Source organism: Chrysemys picta, chromosome 3 (assembly GCF_011386835.1).
Source record: "Chrysemys picta bellii isolate R12L10 chromosome 3, ASM1138683v2, whole genome shotgun sequence".
In the NCBI taxonomy this organism is placed as follows: Eukaryota; Metazoa; Chordata; order Testudines; family Emydidae; genus Chrysemys; species Chrysemys picta.
The window spans coordinates 17,682,155-17,702,069 of record NC_088793.1 but is presented as its reverse complement, the minus strand read 5'-3'; the positions used below and the strand labels follow the sequence as shown (position 1 = coordinate 17,702,069).

At 43.5% G+C, this 19,915-nt stretch overlaps 1 protein-coding gene across 3 annotated transcripts in view; it reads right to left on the bottom strand.

Moving 5' to 3' along the window:
• The window catches only part of RUNX2 (RUNX family transcription factor 2), a 200,986-nt gene that overhangs the window by 34,854 nt on the left and 146,217 nt on the right, over nucleotides 1–19,915 (bottom strand). For 2 of the 3 annotated variants that reach the window (XM_005297396.5, XM_042848656.2), the window contains exons 5-6: nucleotides 13,509–13,682; nucleotides 2,110–2,271 (exon numbers count right to left, since the gene is read on the bottom strand). In XM_005297396.5, the coding sequence (XP_005297453.2) occupies nucleotides 2,110–2,271; nucleotides 13,509–13,682 (336 nt within the window). The remainder of the gene's footprint in view (nucleotides 1–2,109; nucleotides 2,272–13,508; nucleotides 13,683–19,915) is intronic. The other variant, XM_024101101.3, reaches the window with a different exon arrangement.

The window sequence follows — 19,915 nt, the reverse complement described above, 5'->3', positions numbered from 1 at the left end:
CGCAAAAGCCAGTAAATAGGAGCTGGAATACACCCAAGGAAATCCCATCTCTTGGGTCAGAAGGTGGCAATTTTTGCAGTCACAAAACCGCACTTTAACATTCCACTCCACACATTATAAACAATACAGGCCAGATCCAGTCCTCGCTCGTTTGCCACAGTGCAGTGGAATTCGCTGCATTGTAGGGGCATGCAAGCAGGGTGCCAGAGTTTTCAAATGGTGCTACAATATATCTCCTTGCTGTTTGAGAGTCAAACCTAGTCCTCAACCTAAGAAAGCCACTGGCAGTCATTCTAAATGGTAGTGAGTTAACGCGCAGTATTGCGGACAGTCTCAGATATTCGTGGCAGATCAAACTGCTCTTTGGTAGATTCAGAACTAAGTGATAAAGCCAGCTTCCTATGTTTGGAAAAGACAAAAACAGAGAGAGAGAGGTGGTTCACCAAAAGGTGAAGGACAGGAGAAGTGGGGATAGCTTGCTGTGGAATAAAATAGAAAAGTACCGCATATGGCCCTATGATGTACATAGTTAGGTCTTTTAGCCATTATGCGTGCACCCCATATGCTAGGCACTCACGTTTGAATACACACTAACAAGCAAGGGCTTCAGGGCAAGTAACTTATACAGATGCGGCAGTCCCAGTCTGGGCCTTTCACTGCAGGTATTGCTGGGGGCAAAATTGCAAAAATAACTGCTTTGACCACACAGGGCTGTGCAGACTCAAACTAAAGAAAAATCAATCTAAAGCCAAACACATCATTTCCTCAAAATAAAGTTAATTTTGTTTTTAAACCGAATGAGCATCACAAGGAAAGGCCAGAAGGACCTGTCGGGCTTTGCCAGAACTGTTGACCCATATGGAAATGCTGCATTCTCTGAAAACCCAGAGAGCACTAGGGCCAGAGAGATCTTTGCTGCTATTTGTTTGAGAAACAAAGCTTCCCCCCTCCAAGATGAAAGAGATGAAGGAGTCTAAACTAATCAAATCCTACATGCCTGTTGGCTGACGTTCAGTTTGTCCATGATGCAGCTCAGTGAAGTGAATAGCGTTTACAGTGCTCTGAGCTTTGTAGAAGGGAGAAAACAAGACAGAAAGAAATTCACCTGGCTGCAAGTCAAACAGGTGTATGGGGCTAGAATCTGAGACTGTAACAGTGTCTTACAAACATGGAAATAAAGAATAAGACCAATTCTTCATGCTTTACTAATGAATTGTAAAGGTTTTCTTTATATTACACATGCTTTGGGCAGATACCTCACCAATATTTCCACACCTGTCTGTTTAGAATTTTAATGCTCCAGCTAAGACACCTTCCCCTATGGTTCCCCAGACTAACAAAATACACAAGGCAATTTTCTGCCGTTCCATGTTGTATGTTATAGTGGGACAACTGGCTTACTTTACACAGCTGAATTTACCTTTGTGACCACTTGAACTAAATGGCTGCATGCGTATTTGTTTGATAAGTGTCAGTGCTGTCTAGTGTGTGTGCCTAAAAAGATTTCCTCTCTCCTTCATCATTCCAAGGCACAATTTGTCCAGTCTTCCCAGGACTGCTCTGTACCCTGAAGTGACTCAACCAGTTTCTGATAGAGATCTCAATCACACATTAAATAAGGGAATTGGCTATCTTGAGCTACTGCATTGAAATAAGCAAGAGTGAGCCTTAAACCTAAATATTAAAGAAACAGAGGCCCTTGCCAGTAAGTCAAATCTAATTTAGGAGATAGAAGTAAACAAAATTAAAATATCAAAAATCTGGAGAAATTATCCTAGTTGCTTCACAGCAGATAGACAAATGGCCCCCTGTTGACAACAGTGTGATTCAGTAGTTGAATCAGACAGTTAAAGATAACCTGACCTAAAATGGACCTTCAGACACTCAAACTACATGCTCAGAATAACACGGTAGCATTTTAATTTGTGAATCAAAACCTTAAAAAGAAGGAAATTTTGACCCCTTCACAGTTCAGAAACTCTGGTACCACAGACAGATCTTCACTTTTGCTGCTAAGCTGCATTTGAGGGCAGATAGCTTCTGCATAAGCAGCCTCAACCTTTCCTGTTCCTGTCTGCATAAGTATTTTAGCTGAAGCATGGTCTTTACCTGAGAGGCGTCTGGGCACATCGGTGATGGCAGGAAGGCCTGTGCCTCGTGAAGAGGACAGGGGAGTTGTGGAATGAATGGATGGTGAAGTCATCTGGCTCAAGTAGGATGGGTAAGACTGGTCATATGACCATGGAGGGGATGATTGTGCCTGTCTGGGGTCTACAAAACAAAACAAAAAGAGAAAATTAAAAAAGAAATGAAAAGATTTAGGGACACCAGCAGCTTAATCAATGAGAATGGCATTATAGAATCTAAGCACATGGATGTCATGAAGAATGAGAATGCCTGACAAACAAAAACTCCCAGCATCCTTCCCTTCTCCCTGGCTCTGAGTTTTTCACCTTGGAAAATAATATGGCGGGAAATGCACAATGCAGAACAAAGCATTTCCGCTGAATTTCTAAAGCAGTAGCAAGCAGAATTTAAAATTATGTGGCCAGTCTTCCATAAATTCCCATACTCTCTTGTCCAATCCTAAGAAAGCATTCCACCAGCAGCTCAGAGCTGTGTTAACATCCTCAGTGTGTGTGGCTTTTTGTTTTGAGGTTGCTTTTCTTTTTCTTTTCTTTTTTTAATGCTGCATCTGAACTTAAAACTGGCTTTTTGGGGAGGGAAGGAGAACTAAAAGTTGATGGCCACATCTGTCAAGCTGTTATCCAGTTTCAACATTAAACAGAAGCGTTTTCAGCACTGAGAAAGTGATCCAAGAAGGAAAACATCAATAATCCTATTAGCATCTGTCCAAAAAAAATCACGTTTGGATTCTAGCCCGATTACCTATAATCACCATCAATATGAGCTGAAACTGAATGGTTTGGGGTAACCACTGAAAGTTAATTATGACTTTTCTAATTTTTACAGCTTGCCTTGGAGGGAATGATTCAAGGGCATGCAGATTCTCTTTTCCACAGACGTTCTGGTGGGCTGCATTGGGTGAGAGAAGAGGGTGGGCAGTTTTATTTTCCTACTACTAGGTTTTGTAAACAATTTTGCTTTTAGTCAATAACCGGTGATTCACTGCTGACAGGAGGAATTACTCATCAACATTTATTTTTTCTTTTACATTGGTGAAAACCCAACAGCATTTCCTAGCTAAGAGAGTTTGTTTAGTAAGCTAGGTGGTACACAAGAGAACTGTATGCACGGCTGCCTCAGATTGCTTTATACCTATTGCAACGCATCCAAATTCTCTCTACTATTTCCAAAGTAGCAAATCAATCCCAGGTTACCTCAAGAAGTTGCTACATTTGAGCAGTGTCTCAGGCTCCACTTTGTTGACAGAAACACGAAATCTGAATGACATAAGCAACCCCCTCCCCATTTTTTTTCCTTCAGGAAATTCATCTTTAAAAACACAAACCAAAACCCTCGTTCTGCTCTTCCACATGGCAAAACCTTGTCGTGTCAGCTATTTCTTGTTTATTTTTTCTGTTCAGACATGATTTGTTTGAAGAGATGTCTGGAAAGCAGATACTTCCTTGAAGCAAAATAACTATACAGATACAACCAAAAAACCCTCTCCAATTTAATTTTAAAAGGATTTTCCTTTGGTTTGCAGTTTATATTAGAGTTGAATAATATAAATGGTTAACATAAGTGCTCCTCAGAAATCTGAAGGACACTTGATTGTTAAATGTAATGAACTTCTTTGTTTTAACAATTTCAAGGCTAGGGCCCTATAGCTTGGCACAACTTCCAATATGACTGGCTGTTGATATAGTGATATTGACACTTCTCCCTGCCTCATACCAGTACTGTAATCTACTATTCAATTCATAGTAAGCAATCTTAAACTGGGGTGGGAGGGAAGCTTATGCACAGTGGCAAAACAATATTAAAATTAATGATGGGTCAGGACCAGAACCTCAAATCCAAACTCCTTCAAATTCCAGGAGGCTTTCAGTCCCAGTCTTTGGATCCAAACGACCGTCCCTGATGGTTTTGATTCTAAGTCATATCTCATACTGGAAAGGGCTTAATTTCCATCTCGAATGTGGAAGAAATATCCTAAGAATGGATCTTCTCACAGGATTTGGGCCAAGACAATGAGACTCTCATGCATACAGTTGCTCTCATGGGATTTCTGCCACTCAGAATGGTAGAAGTCTCATGGGAGCAGAAGTCCTTGTCACATTTGTGCACCATCATACCTTGAACTCATATCCTAGTCCTCATTTGGCCTGGGACCCTGAAATCTAGCCTAACCCTAGATCTAAATACAGCCTCTTTGGCCCATCCCATCTTAAAATAAGAATAAAGGCTTTAGGGTCATGTAAACAAATTCTTATTTTTGATCCTTGATTTCAGCAATTCACCATTGTAACAGTATGAGTTTTAAAAGCAAACATTATTTTAGAATAAGAGAGGAGGGACTCTCTTTTGGTTAAAGCACTGGACTGGGACTCAGGAGATCTGGGTTCAATCCTGGCTTTGCTACAGACATAGGTGCTGGAATTAGGGGTGCTGCCACACCTCCTGGCTTGAAGTGGTTTCCATCATATACAGGGTTTACAGTTTGGTTCAATGGCTCTCAGCACCCCCACTATACAAATTTTTTCAGCACCCCCGGCCACAAACTCCCATTGTGACCTTGGGCGCAAGTCACTTAACCTTTCTCTGCCTGAGGTCCCCAGGATAGTCTCTTTCTCCTACTCTTTATCTTGTCTGCTTAGTTAGTAAGCTCTTTGGAGCACAGATTGTTTCTTACTATGGAGCTAGCACAATGGGGCCCTGATCTTGGTTGGGGCCTCTTGGTCCAGATAGCTCCGTGCAGAGACGACCCGTGCCTGCTGATCATGGGGGGGATACAGTGAGGGGAGCAGCTTCAGCAGAGCATGTGAGCATGCTCAGTACAAGCCAAGCAGCAAATTGGGGGGGTACATGACCCCGCGTATCGCTCCCCCCACCCTTCCCGCCATGTCACCTCTGACTCAGTGGACACATATTCCAACGTGACCGGTTCTCAAACGAGAGTGAAAGTAAGTTCAGTTTGAGCTCTGCAGAGAAATGAGGGCCCAGTTCATCACTGATTAGAAAAGGAAGCAATTGAAAAGAAAAAACTGAAACCAAACCAAACCCAGGCAACTGTTGATAGAAAAGTTACTACTACAGCTGCCAGTCACTGCTTGGGAGGAAATCAGGGCTGCACCAGAATGGATAGTCATGAGACTTCCTCGCCGTAAGTCAGGGTTGAGGTCACCATTGGGGCAGGGTGGAGAATCTTGCCCTGTGGCTGGCTGGCTTTGTTCACTGGGCTTGGCCTGTTAACAAACAGGAAACTGAAGTTTCTAACTTCTGTGAGCAGAAGCGTTCAAAGCAATGCCACCTCATTAAGAACAGCAGGTGTTTGTGTGTGCATGTGCGGAGGGCTGGGTGGGGGGAGCTGCACTCTTGCTGCCTGTCAAAGATTACTTGCAAAGCCGAATGGTAAATTGCACGCATCTCCCCAAGCTGGGCTGAACGCGCTCATTACCTAGGCTAAATGGGAAATTCAGTGTACAAATTTCAAAAACAGCTGTTAGTCCTGCAGACCACCGGCCAGCTGGGGACCCACAATGCAACGTTCTGTGGCACTAGGAGCTAGTCTACACTAGAAGCACTACAGCTGCGCCAATGCAGCACGTCGGGTGAAGACTCTATGCCGACGGGAGAAAGCTCTTCCGTTGGCCTAATGAAACCACCTCTGTGAAACGAGAGGGAAACGTTCTCCTGCTGACATGGTGCTTTCCAAACCGGCGGTTAGGTTGGTGTAACTTACATCGCTCTGAGGGTGGCTTATTCACACCCCAAGCAGCATAAGTTATACCAACGTAACCTGTAGTGTAGACAAGCCCTAACACAGCTACCCCCAAATGCCACTGGAGCAGGAACTTAGGCCACAAGAGATCAAGCAATCCTGTTTATTTGGGGTTTTTTCCACATACGCCACAGTCTGTACTGAAAACAGAGCCATATATGGAGGGGAAACCCTGCCCCTCCAAGCCTCACGGAGTGTATTTATACCCCAGAGTTTGCTCCCAGATCGATGTTTTCTGGGACATGTGGCAAAGCTGGGCACGAGGGAATCGCAAGGAAGTTTTTGAGAGTTCCTTTTTTGTCGCTTGTGTGCTGAGTGATCACTTAGACTGGATACACGGGGTACTTAGTATGCAGTGGTGAAATATATACAATGGCCTGTGAGCATATTAGTGGGAAACTTTTTCTGCCTTCTGTACAAGAAGCAAATTCTCTTGTTAGCTCTCACCAGGGGGCTTGTGAGATTTGCCAGGTGATCAGGCAGCTTTTGGGTGTCTGGGGGCCAGAAGCTTTGCATTGTCACATGAAAGATCATGGGTGCTTACAACTGCAGCATCTTTCCAATTGTTAAAAGCCTAGAACATATGAGAAGTCCCAGTGTTGTTAACCAGAGGGAGTATGACTCTGCCTAAAGGAATCCCCAGAACACAAGAAAATAAAAAAAGCATACTGAACGGGGGGGGGGGGGGGGGGGGGGGAGAGAAATAACCCACCCACCTGTCTTGATGGCAATATGCAAACACTGAAGAAAGGCAGAGCACAGTGAGGTGACCAAAGCCAGGCGTTCAGAGCTATCATATTTCTGCACTTCAAAATTTGGAGTGATTACTAATAGCAATCCTCCTTTTGTAAACATTTTTGTTATGCCTGTGTGGGTGTGAAGAAAAGTGCTGTTTTCGTAAGTCATTCACAACAGGGCATAGCATGCAAATACTCCTAAACTTCATGCACAGATCGGCTGAAACAAGTCAGGGTGAGGTCTAAACTAATACGCACACAGCTACTTCCTGTTTGCACTGCCAGGTAAGTTTCTGTGAAGCAGGAAATATCAAATATTGCATATTATTTTGTTCCTGGGCTTCACTGCCACATTCATAGTTACGGTTGGTCTACTGTATACATTTTAGTGGATTCTTGGAAAAACAAGGGTGTTTAGAAATTATTGAAATGTTGGATGGACTGTACAAAATTAAAAATCAATGTCCCAATTCTCCTGTCAATTACACAGGCTTTTCCAGTTAAGTAGCCTTTTGTAATGCTTTGGCAATAGGTTATGAGAGATCTAGAGTGGAGAGAAATCAATTTCAATCAAAAAGTGCTGAAGAACATGACCACCAGATACACAGGGTGACCATTTCTCACTGTAGAGCAATGGTCCCCAAACTGTGGGGTGTGTCCCCCGTACAGGGATGCAAAGGAACATTTGCGGGGTGTGGCAGGGCCCAGGCCAGCCCCCATGAGGGGTGGGGAGGGAGCACCACCCAGCCCCGCTCTGCCCCCAGCTCCGCTCTGGCTCCAGCCCCAGCCCCAGGCGAGGCCTCAGCTTCAGCTCCCGGCTCTGACCCCAGCTGCAACTCCAGCCCTGACTGTGGCCACGGCTCCACTCCTGGCCGTGGCTCTGGCTCCAGTCCCAATCTCAGCTCCTGGCCCCAGCCCCACTCCCGGCCCAGGCTGGGCACGGACAGATTACATTATAGGTAAGGGGGAGGCGTGACATAAAAGGTTTGGGGTCCACTCAGGACCAGTGCAAGGAAGTTTTGCGCCCTAGGCGCCCACAAGCGTGGGAGGCGGGAGAAGTGGAGCAGCAACGGCGTGCTCGGGGAGGGGGCATAGCAGAGGTGAGCTGGGGTGGGGAGCCCTGCAGCAGCTCCCCCCCCCCGCCCTGAGGCACCCCCGTGGCAGCTCCCCACCCCCCCAGCCCGGGGAGCCGTGCAGCAGCTCCCCACCCCAGCTCACCTCTGCTCCGCCTCCTCCCTGAGCATGCTGCCCCTGCTCTAATTCTCCTCTCCTCCCGGGCTTGCAGCGCCAAACAGCTGATTGGTGCTGCAAGCCTGGGAGGCAGGAGAAGTGGAGCGGCGACCGCGTGCTCAGGGAGGGGGCGTAGGAACGCTGTAAAAAAAATGGGGGGCACCGCTTTTTGACGCCCCCAAATCTTGGCGCCCTAGGCAACCATCTAGTTTGCCTAAATGGTAGCACCGGCCCTAGGTCCACTGCTGCCGAGTCTAAAATCTAAAAGACCACATGCATGCATGCTTTACACAATCATTCTCAGTTGGGTCCCTGTCATCCATTCAACTCTGTTGCCACGTCTGTTTATTGCTGACTATATTAATGCTACTGCTCATGCTGAAAAACAAGCAGTCTGGAGTTATCTTTTGTAAATATTTAAAGTAAGATATCCTCAATTATGGTCCTAACAAAGCAAAGACTAATCTCTGCATGAGTAAATGGGCTATTGTACAAAACTCTCTTCTCTGAGTTTCTCATGGACTCTTAAAAACTCTGGGCCAGATCCGAATCTCCATGGTCAATCAGGAGTAATTCCATTGAAGTCAAGTCTAAAGGCGTTACTCCTTGACTGACAGTGGTATAAGTGAGACCAGAGTTTGGCTTTCAGTCTTTAAAATCACCCCACCACTACCACCAACAATCCCTCAAGAGTCACATTTCCTAAAGAAAAAAACAAACAAACTGTTCTTGCTAACTAGACAGTGCAACTAGACAGTGTGCCCAAACAAATTGCCAGTAGCTTGAAGGATGCAATGAAATAGCATAACATGCAACAGACTGCAGTCACCCGTCTCCACAATGCAGAGCTGCAGCCTACAGCTCCCACTACTCTATGTTGATACATACATCCAAGCATGCTGGGGCCTGTCGTTTCTATGGGCCACATCTCTGTATTAAAGTAAAATGCAGCCAAAACTTGTTTCTCTGGACTAAATTTTGGACAAACTTCATGGGTAAAATTCAATCCTGTACGGAGGGTCCAACGCTGGATTTAAATGGCACAGAAGGCCTTGTGCTAGGGCTAATCTCCCCCATTTGATGAAAAACCAGAACTGCTGCTAAGGGGCTAATGGAAGCAGTGTTCTCAACAAGCTAGTCCACAACCCTTTACATAGATTTTGTAGTAAATGCAACTCACTTCGTTCCATCAAATTCATGACAACCTACAACAAATTCCTATAAAACAATGATGCTGGTTCTAGAAAAGCATCCTGCCCAGAAAAGAAGGCCCTCTTTCTTTCTCCAGGTGGAGTTCATCGCTGTGCAGATGGTCAGTACAAGGCCTATCAATATTTAACACCTCAACATTGGCAGTAAGGGGGACTTCACTGGTGCAGAAGCTTTGGGCTGACCCTATGCACGGGGATGGATTTTGCTCTCTGCCCGTAGTCTGTTTGCCTTCTAAGAACATTCGAACAAAGAGCCTTCTTGGCCTGATAGAGCAAATGAGTTCTCCCACTGACTGCAGTCTAAGTAAGGCTGGTAGGATCCCGCCCAAATTGCATTAACTCTGCCTTCTGCCACCCTACATGTAATAAATGTCATGAGTTAATGAGAGAGATTGCGCCATCTTTCCCCAGTCTGAAAAATGAAGTGAAATGCTGCTGGGCAGGGGGAAGAGAGGGGGGAGAAGCATGTTTCACACAACCTGCCTTTGAGTGCTGTTATTTCAGTTACTAAAGTCACAGATTGCCTATAGATCAGATGGTGCCATAGTGGTGATGGAGCATGAAACCTCACTTAACTCCCACTTTACAGTTTCTTTTTTGCAGCTGAGATTCCACTACTCACACTGACCACATTCTTGCCATTACGCCTGTGGCTTTTCCCGTCTGATAGAAGCTAATCCTCACTGCTTGTATTTTAGAAAAACAACAGTTTTTCTTGTTTCATGTTTAAGAATGGATGTAACAGTTCGCTGTCTGAATGGGAGCGTAATTTGATACGTGAGCAAGTCGTTCGAGTTCCACTTAAAAAAAAAAAAAAAACAAGTAGCAAATATACCAGGATCCGAATGTGAGTAGACAGGAGTCTTGATTTATGAGCAATATGCAGGGTTCAAATTGGATCTGCACTACCTCAGCAAAGGTATCTGCTTATTGGATGATTTGTTTTTTAATGACCCTTCGATGTTGCTTTTGCAGAATAATAGTTAAAATGCCATGTTGAATAAGGACAAGTCTGTGCTAAGCTAAGCTATGCTTGTACTGCAATAAACTGGTCCTTCAGCAGGTTCAAGAGCATGGTGTATTAAAAAAAAAACAGTATTCAGCTACTATAGGAAAACAAACACAACCCAGAAAAAGAAATGTAACAGTAAACCAGCAGATGTATTAGGGCACACTCTTAATTCTTTACTACTCAGATGGGAGATGGCCAGGCTCTAACTACTATTTATGTTTGATCATGCAATAATTATGCAAAACCTAAACTGGAATTAAGCAAAAGAAGTTTAACTGTGCTTAACTGTGTTACTTACTGGCTTTCATAATAAGGAAGCAATTGTGTACTGCTGCAGTTAGTAGGAACTAATGGTTTTCTTTTATCTTAATTACAGGGTAAAAAATTACCAAACTAAGGCATTTACAAAACAGCACCTGGTTAATTTTATCAAATGTAATAAAAAGCCTTTCTTTCTGTACAAAGGTCACTTCTCTTTTTATTACGCAGCCAAATCCTACTCACTCAAATGACCGTACCAAGAGAGCACTGGATAGAAAAGGTTAAGTTGTTATTGATTCATTTTTGTGGGTGTGCACCTATTGCATAGCATCCATATTACCTGGAGAAAATACAGCGCCATAGGAAAGCCCAAACAGCTCCTTACCCAGGCTGTACTACCCCAGAATAAGCACAAATTCAGCAATCTCCCATGGTCAAGCTATTGACTGATCCAAGAGGTGTGCCTCACTCAGCTCTCTGAGCTGTAAACCTTTGTTCCTCAGCAAGGGACTCCACTAACTGTAGTACTTGCAATCCCCAAAAGTGCACCGAGGGACTGTCAGCAAAAGCACCACCACCAACATGGTAGAACATGGGGAGAGAAGTGTTCCCTAAGGCAGCCATGCTCCAAAATATATAGGGTTACATAGATTAGAATCAACACGTTGAATAGCACCCAAAAACAGATAGGGATGACATTGCAATTCATGGAGCATAGGTGTACCAGGCCTCTCACTGACTGCTCTGTTAAGCAGGTGGGCTACCATAATGCTAGCAAGTGGTCTTCAATGGCTGCATGCATTGCATTCATACAACCAGGGGCAGACAAAGCGTGGAGGACTGTGGCAAGGGCTCCTTACCTAGCTGCAAATTTTTAAGTAGCAGGAATCATTGTTGCTACTTGGGAAAATGACAGCCGTCAGGGATTCAACAGTACCCAACAACTGTGAACCTCTTTGGCAAGGAGAGGACGTACGCCACGGCTTGATAGAGAAGTTACCCCTTCCCAATTCAAGTCGCTTCCCTCTGCCCCAGCAATACCATCCTGAGTCTTGAGCTATGTCTACACTAGCACTTTTGACAGTAAAACTTTTGTCAGTCAGGGGCGTGAAAAAACATATGTTGCACCAAGAAAAGCGTCGGTGTAGATACTGCTATGTCAGCAGGAGATGCTCTCCCGGCAACAAAGCTACCGCTGCTCATTGTGGGGTGGTTTAATTATGCTGCCGGGAGAGCTCTCTCCCATCAGCATAGAGTAGGGTGACCAGATAGCAAGTGTGAAAAATCAGGACGGGGATGGGCGGGTAATAGGCACCTATATAAGACAAAGTCCCAAATATCAGGACTGTCCCTATAAAATCGGGACATCTGGTCACCCTTGCCCAGAACGGCTACACGGGAGACCTTACAGAAATGTAGTTGCAGCAGTACAGCTGTGCCACTGTAAGGTCTGTAGTGTAGACATAGCCTCAGTCAGCACAGTCTTCATCACGTTTAACTGTTGACTCTGTGCCGTGAGTAGTAAAGACCAAGGCTTTGTCTGCAGCCATCTAAACAGCTGAAGTTTTCACCTCCAGGATTTGTAAGTGCTGCTGCTGATTCATAACGAGGCAAAGAAGTATATTATTAATCAAACCCAGAAGCACAATTCTACAGGAGGCTTTTATGTGAATGAGAACAGCATATGAAGTTACACTTAGCTAGGATTAAAGTTACAAGGGGCTCTCAGTCCTTCTGCTTCGGGCCATAAGCTGATCACCAGATGCAGGTCAGGAAGAATTCCACCCCACTCCCCTTCATTAACAGTGTTGCACAAGAGGTAAACTATAGAGAGGCAGAAGGAAGAGGAGGGTTTTGGTTATGCCTTTAAGGGCCTGATCCAGCCACTCTGAAGTGGGAAGTCTGTCCATTTCCACTGTCTTTTCTAGAAGTTGAGTAGGGTCCTCATTTGCTGTCAGAGACAGGATACTAGACTAAAGAGACCATTGGTCTTTTGGTTTGGCACTCCTTAACTACAGCACTATATGCAGCAAAATCCAGATTTCAGATGCCTAACTAATAAAAGGGAAGCCTGGCAAATGAACCTGTTATGAGATATCAGTGGATGGCAGGTCCCATGATATTTATATATATTATATTCATATTTCACAAGAGTTAAAGTGAGAGCTCTAGAGCTGTGGGAAACTTGGCAGTTTCCATTCACCGAGGTTCATGAGAACAATTATTTTTCAGTTTCGATTCTCATGGGGTTTCACATTGAGTTTTGGGTTCAAACAAAAACCCACTTATTCTTTACTGCAAATTAATTAACTGGTTTGAACTTTTTTTTAAACAAAGCCACAACATTTCATCTAAACCACTGAGTTTCAGCTGGTATCATGTCAAAACCACTTGAAACATGAAACCATAAATCTTCCCAGGTTGATTCACAATCAGGCACAGGTTGTCTGGAAAAAGTTTGCAAAACCTACTAAGTCTTCATGTTTTTAACAAAATACCCCAGTGAATTTTGTATGCGGATCTTTTGGATTTTGTTGCAAATCTTTGGCACAATTATAGTTAAAATCTCATTTCACTTTTATAATTTGTTACACACAGTAATTTATTATTTCTCTCTCAGCACAGTGAAATCAAAAGTCAGAACTTCTGCATACAATCCTCACTAGGAGCCTTGGGAGAATTTCATACACTCCAATTCGTTGATTGTGAAAGTGATATAAACTGGCACTAGAGAGAAGCCACAGTGTGAGAAGGTTGCATTGGTATCCTGATAACACAAGTACAATGTTTTTCTTGCCAGCAAAGTAAACAGCGCGGCTGAGTAAATATGTTCAGGTAAAATATCTCTATGTATTCCACCACTGCACATATGTGGGTTATTGCAGAGCATCATGGTGCTTGGATTTCACCAGATTCCTCATCTATTTGCTGGATTTTGACATTTTGGTCTTTAAAAAAAATTAATTTAAGAAAAGGAAGACATTTTCAGCTTTAAATGCTACAGAATAAAATCTGCTCCCCAGCTAGCTTTGATTGGTGCATATCTCTCGCTCTGTAACAGCCTCACTTCTCTACAGTTGACACAAAAATATCCACAACCAATTACTACCATTGCCTGTGCAAGTCAAACCTATGGTTCTGTCTCTTACCTGTAATCTGACTCTGTCCTTGTGGATTAAAAGGACTTGGTGCAGAGTTCAGAGAGGGCCGTGGGCTCTGAGTCGGGACCCCTACTCTCATACTGGGATGAGGAATGCGCCCTAAATCACTGAGGCGTTCAGAGAACAAACTAGGTTTAGAGTCATCAAGCTTCTGTCTGTGCCCTGGAAACAGCAAATCATAAAATAAAAGGGTTATTAACACGACTGAACAATTTACCACACAAAAAAAATCCCCAACTTATCTGTAAAGACGTATTAACTGTTTGGGGGTTCTCTAGACATTTTGGCTAGAGACAGAAACCAAAGCTGGTGAAAGAATGGTGGCAGGGAGTGAGGACATATGCCATAGAGTCTGTACCTACCAGACAGTGGTGCAGCTGAGTATTAAAAACTGTGGGGGAGATCCTCAGCTGGTCTAAACTGTTATAGCTCCATTGACTGCAACGGACCTATGACAACTCAGACTAGCTGAGTATCTGCCCTACTGTGAGTTCAACAGAATGAAAGAGCAGCATGTTCATTGCATGGGCTACTCTATTGGTTAGAGGTGTAATTTATTTGTGACTGTTATACCAGTCAAAGTCCTAGTGTGGATGCAGTTATACCACTATAAGCATATACCTAGGGCTTCTGTTTTTCTGGGTTTATTTATTTCATTTTCTGGTGTTTATAGTTTACACTTTTTGATTTGTATATAGATGCCCAAAAATAGGGTTTTATGGGGCTTTCTCTTTACATATACACACAGGGCTGTTTCACACAGCACTATGTTAAAGAGCACTAGGGAACTTTTAGTGTGCACCTGAAAAGGTTTACACAGACCAATTAATGCGCAACACATTAATGTGCTTTTAAAATCACATCCTTGTAGTCCACATTATTGCTCGAAGTAGACAAGCCCTTAGATACAAGCCAGGGAGCAGGGACATCACCTCTATAAAAAATCTGCAATGGGAAATGGAAGTCAATATGAATTGAGTAACCGTTTCTGGTATTTTTCCAGTGTTTATTGGATAAACACTGATTTCATTTTTTTATTTTTTTTATTTTTTGCTTTGGGGGTATTGTACTGGTGTTTGTTGGTTAAAAACCTAAAATCAGAAGCCTTAGGTATACCACATCCACTTCCCAAAAATAGTATAGACTGGGCTATACTAGTATAAGCACTTTATACTGGTAACCTGTGTTCAGCAGTTTTTACTGCTTTCATTATAGTGGGATAATGAAAGTGGCAAAAGTTTCTAATGTAGATAAACCTCCTAGCCATATATGTGCGTGAGTGAGAGATTGTTCCAGGATTGGTTCCATTTATTATGGAGATTTTCAGATAGCTAAGAAAATCTGACTTTTTTTGTTTTGTATTACTCCGTTACAATTAGTCTGTATGGTTCACTTATTATTCTGTAACTTTGGAGCGTATTCATAAAACAGAACTAAATAACCAGTCTCCTTTAAGTATCAGGGGGTAGCCGTGTTAGTCTGTATCTACAAAAACAACAAGGAGTCTGGTGGCACCTTAAAGACTAACAGATTTATTTATTCAGGTGCATCTGAAGAAGTGAGGTTTTTACCCACGAAAGCTTATGCCCAAATAAATCTGTTAGTCTCCTTTAAGAAGCCAAAAGAGTGGTGTAATAAGGAAAAAATGGCAAAGCTGCATCTGATGAAACCAATCCTGCTGGGTCCCATACTTCCCTTCACTTAATGGGCTACCCCTCATCATTGCTCCCTCTCCAACTCCCACTACCAGCTCAGCTGCACGAATGCTGCGTGGATTAACCAGGAATGCTCTTTAATATTGTGCAGTTGTTAGAAGTTAAAGGGGAAAAATGACATTAATCAAAACTAAGAATGCCCACTCCAATATACTGATACTATAAGTACGTTTACTTAAGATCTGCCAGTTCTATCATAGAAATTATGCATCATCCATCATCATACTTATATTCAAATACTTTTTTCATTTTAAGGCATTTCCATGATGCTCATAACCAGAGTATCAGAGCACTTCACTAAGTTTAATGAATTAATCTTTAGAATAGGAAATAGATAGGGTTTATTTTCCCCATTTTACAGATGGGGAAGCTGAATCACAGAGAGATGAAATGACTTAGCGAAGGTAACAGATAGTGAACTCAGAAGCTAGAACCCAGATCCTATGACTCCCAGTCCTGTGCTGTAATCATCCTTCAGCTCTAGAAACAGGCATTTTTGTATAGCATCCATCATCCTAGTACCCGAGTGCCTGGCATATAACACACATTATCTAATTGGAACCCTGACAACAGGTGGTGGAAGCAGGCAAGCAATTTCAGTACAGGTACTAGTACAAGACTCAGAGAAATCCTATTTCTATACAGAAAATTGAGAGGCTGGAATGGGCGTGTGAAGAGAAATGGATCTCATTTGAGATTAGAGGAGTCTCAAACAATTTTTAAGGTTCTTGAAACTAATTTGTTGACTCATTTTCCTGTCATTTTAAAGCATGTCCCCCGTCCCCCCCCGCTCCCCCCCCCCCCCGCAACCTACAAACATGTTTCTTTCTCCTAGTTAAAGGGAAACAGGTGCTACATATTAGAACCACCCACCCAAAATTAGGCTGGCACAAGTGGGTGCCCTATATATATAGGAGTGATGTTGATGAGCATAGATATAGAATGGTTTTTTGGCTGGTTCGTGGTAATGTTATAATCGCAGTTTAATTAATATGATAATACCGTAACTGGCTGTGTTTAGCATTGTCTCTTGAATCTATGAAAAGTACTGTGATACAAGTTAGGTGTTGTTAAATCTAAAGAAGTAACTTTCACACATAAAGTATTTTTCCATAGAAGTTCTCCTTCTCAACCTCTCTCCTTTTTTACAAGCTCCGTGTTTGTTTTTCCTTCTGCCTGTGCCATTTTCCATCTTGTTTTTTTTCCAGTGGATTTTTCCCCCTTTCTCCTTTGTTCGCATTTGTTCCTAATCAGAATATAATCTCTTTTCGGTGAGTTCAAAATTACACAAACGGAGTTAGCCTATCCCGAATCTCTCTCACCAGGACTGAGTTTATCTGAAAATGAATCAACCCCCAAATGGGCTTTTGCTTTGATTTTTCAGACAAAAATTCTATTGTACATTTAAGTAGTGCCCTTCCTCCTCAGAGATCCCAAAGCACTGTCCTAACAGACTGATACACAAACTTGAACTATAAAATGTGTTAACTATATCTGTGGTTATTTGTAAGTCATCACTGCTGCCCAGGTTTGTAAAAGTATGCATGTGATGCCCTCCAACCTGCTTTTGACCATGCTTTATTCTTCAGTGCATAGCTCTGTAAAAACAAAGGTTATATTTAACTACACACATTATTTACTCCAAACTAATCCAACACTGAAATGCAGCCACTTCTGAGGCAGAACCCAGCGACTGTCTATTAGTGGAAAATAACTGCACACAGCAGTTTAGGATAGGAAGTGAAGAAGAAAGAACTCTGTAGCTGGTTCAAACTGCAGGAGTCTACAGTCAATTTTTTTTAAAAGCCCAGGAGGTCGGGTTCCCCAGGTCTGGAAGACCCAAAGCATCAAGGCAACTAAAGGTACGTCTACACTGCAATTAAAAACCCGTGGCTGGCCCCTGCCAGTTGACTCGGGCTAAGGGGCTGTTTAATTGCGTTGTAGAGGTTCCAGCTCAGGCTGCAGCCTGGGCTCTAGGACTCTGCAAGGTGGGACGGTCCAGGAGTTTGGGCTGCAGCCCAAGCCCAAATGTCTACACTGCAGTTAAACAGTCCATTAGCCAAAGCACTGGGGGCCTAACTCAGCTAGCACGGGCCCACCACCGGTATCTAATTGCAGTTAGACAGACCCTATGAGGCTCTAGAAGCCAAATAGGAGCCATAGACATTCTTGGCTTGCCCCTCCCCTTGTCAATATTTTTATTTTAGGGCCACAAAGAAGACACAAAGGAATATTGGGACCAAAGGGTCTCTGGCTGCCAGACAGCACCCGGCTTACATAGTGAGGTCCCCTAGAGAGGTTTTATTAAGTTTTGTCTTCTCAAGTTTGTGCAATTGTTGTATTATAATAAAAGCCATGGCTGAGTAAGTCCCTTACCTATCTTTAATGACAAATAAAACCATTCAACCCAAACCTCCATTGTAATGACACCTGTGTGCTGCTGAGCTGTGACTCTTGCAGTGTTTTTAAATCAAAGGCCACCAGGCTGTCCTTGGAGAACAAGACCTGACAACGATACATTCAGAAGGTGCTTACAACCCACAGGAGTTAGGGTGCAATCCACAAAATTATGTAACTTTCAATGGGAGTTAGGCACGTGTGTGAAGTCCACCCTAAGTGCCTTACATACCTATGGACCTGCGAACCCCTAGTGACGGTGGAAGAGCTACGCCCTACAGTGAAACGCCCTAGAAAAATACTTTCCAAACAGCATGTGAGCAGGAATAATGAAATACATGCTAAACACGTGAAGTTCACTGCACAAAGGCTGCTTTTCATCTCTGTAGTGATATATGCATCCGTTGACAGAGAAATTCCTGATCCCCAGGGAGCACACTAAGAAAAGATGTATTTCTCTGTCTCAAGTGTGAGGCATAATTTATTTCAGAAAAAAGACCTGGGTGTCACTGTAGACAGCTCAATGAAAACCTCTGATCCACGTGCAACAGTGATTTAAACATAAAAAAGCAATGTTAGGCTGTATAAAGAATGGGAATAAATAATATTGGAAATATGCTCATAGCATTATACAGCTCAATGAGATGGCCTCACCCACAATACTATGTTCAATTCTGGTCACCCTCTCTCAAAGAAATTATAGCAGAAACAGAGCAGGTTCCGAAGTAGGTTACAAAGGTGGTTAGAGACATAGTAAGTCTCTGATTTGAAATGATATTGAAAAAACTGGGTCTGTTTAGTCAGGTACTGAATCAGGGTCCAAAGCCCATTGAAATCAATGGAAAGACTGACACCAAAAAGACAGGACACAATAGAGGTGTAAGCAGGGTCTGAATGAGCTCTCCTCTGACATCTAGTGATGAGCTGGGAAAGAGGACTTCAGGGGCTGACCTTGTTTGCATGGGCACATCCACCCTGCCGAGGTGCTCAGCATGATGGGACTGCTTTGCCCAAACGATCACTTTTGGCTGGTGTTGGATCACAAGTCTCTCTGTTATTGGGGCAGGGGTACTAAAGGGTTATTATCCTTGTTGTGTGAATCAAGGGCAGCAGAACTGTGCTTGGCATACCCTGATTGATGGACTCACCCTCAACTAAACTGCACTCACTAGGCAGGGGACATGGGTGCCAAAGCCCAGTGAATTGAGAAAGGGTGAGGACAGGGATCATGTAGGTGGTGATGTGGGTCTTCCCTGCAGGCCCTAGATACCAGTTGACCCTTCCTTTTTCCAGTGTGTGATAACAGAGCTGATTAAAACTCAATTGAGAGTCTTGTTACACACTACAGAACTGTGATCACTGATAACCAAGTCTAAGCATTAGATGTGCTTTGGGACAGTGTCTCTGATGCAAGAGATGCCCAGTGTGTATTAGCAGTGAGACTCCTGCACTAATAGCTGAAATCACGGAGAGCTGGGTTAAGTGGTGGGACCTGAAGACATCATAGTGAGTGGCTAGGGGAGAGGAGCAGTGAACCAATGCCCGGACAGTGGAGAGAGCAAGGTGCCTTCTTGTGCCTCCTGCCACTCCCCTTCCCCGGCCCGGGTGGGAGGTGAACTCTGCAGATGCACCTCTGAACTCTGGGTCTGCACTGACCAAGGACAACAACTGGGAGTGGAGTGTGGTGGAGGGAGAAGGGAGGAGCACGTTAAAGGAACTTCTGGTTGCTGGACTTAAGAACCTGAGGGAAAAAGACACTGCCCAGCGTATTCTGAGGTGGGGCTTTTGCTCATGGTTTTATGAATCCTGCTTGTGGTGTTTTCCCAAATTAATGTCAGGTTATTTCCCTCCTTCTATTAAAAGTTTCTCTTCTACACTCAGACTCTGTGCTTGCGAGAGGGGAAATATTGCCTCTTAGAGGCACCCAGGGCGTGGTATGTAATTGTGCCAGGTGACTGGGTGGGGGTTTGAACCGGTTTCGTGTTGTATTGTTCAAAAGAAACCCCTAGATATTGAACCTGGCCCTAGTTGCTGCCAACTCCAACTGTCAGAAGGGTTATATAGGAAGAAGTTAAACAAAGTACTCCAGTGTATCTGTTCTCAGAGTCCAAGAACACAGAGTCAGAACCTAGAGTAGCATCCAGGAATTCTTATCCTCAAGTCCCGACAGTTTTTTCTACCCACATAAGGCTAGATTTATAAAGGTACTTAGGCACTGTAACAATCACAGGAACACACTGTGATTCACAAATCCTGAGCTAGGCACCTATTCAATGAATGGGG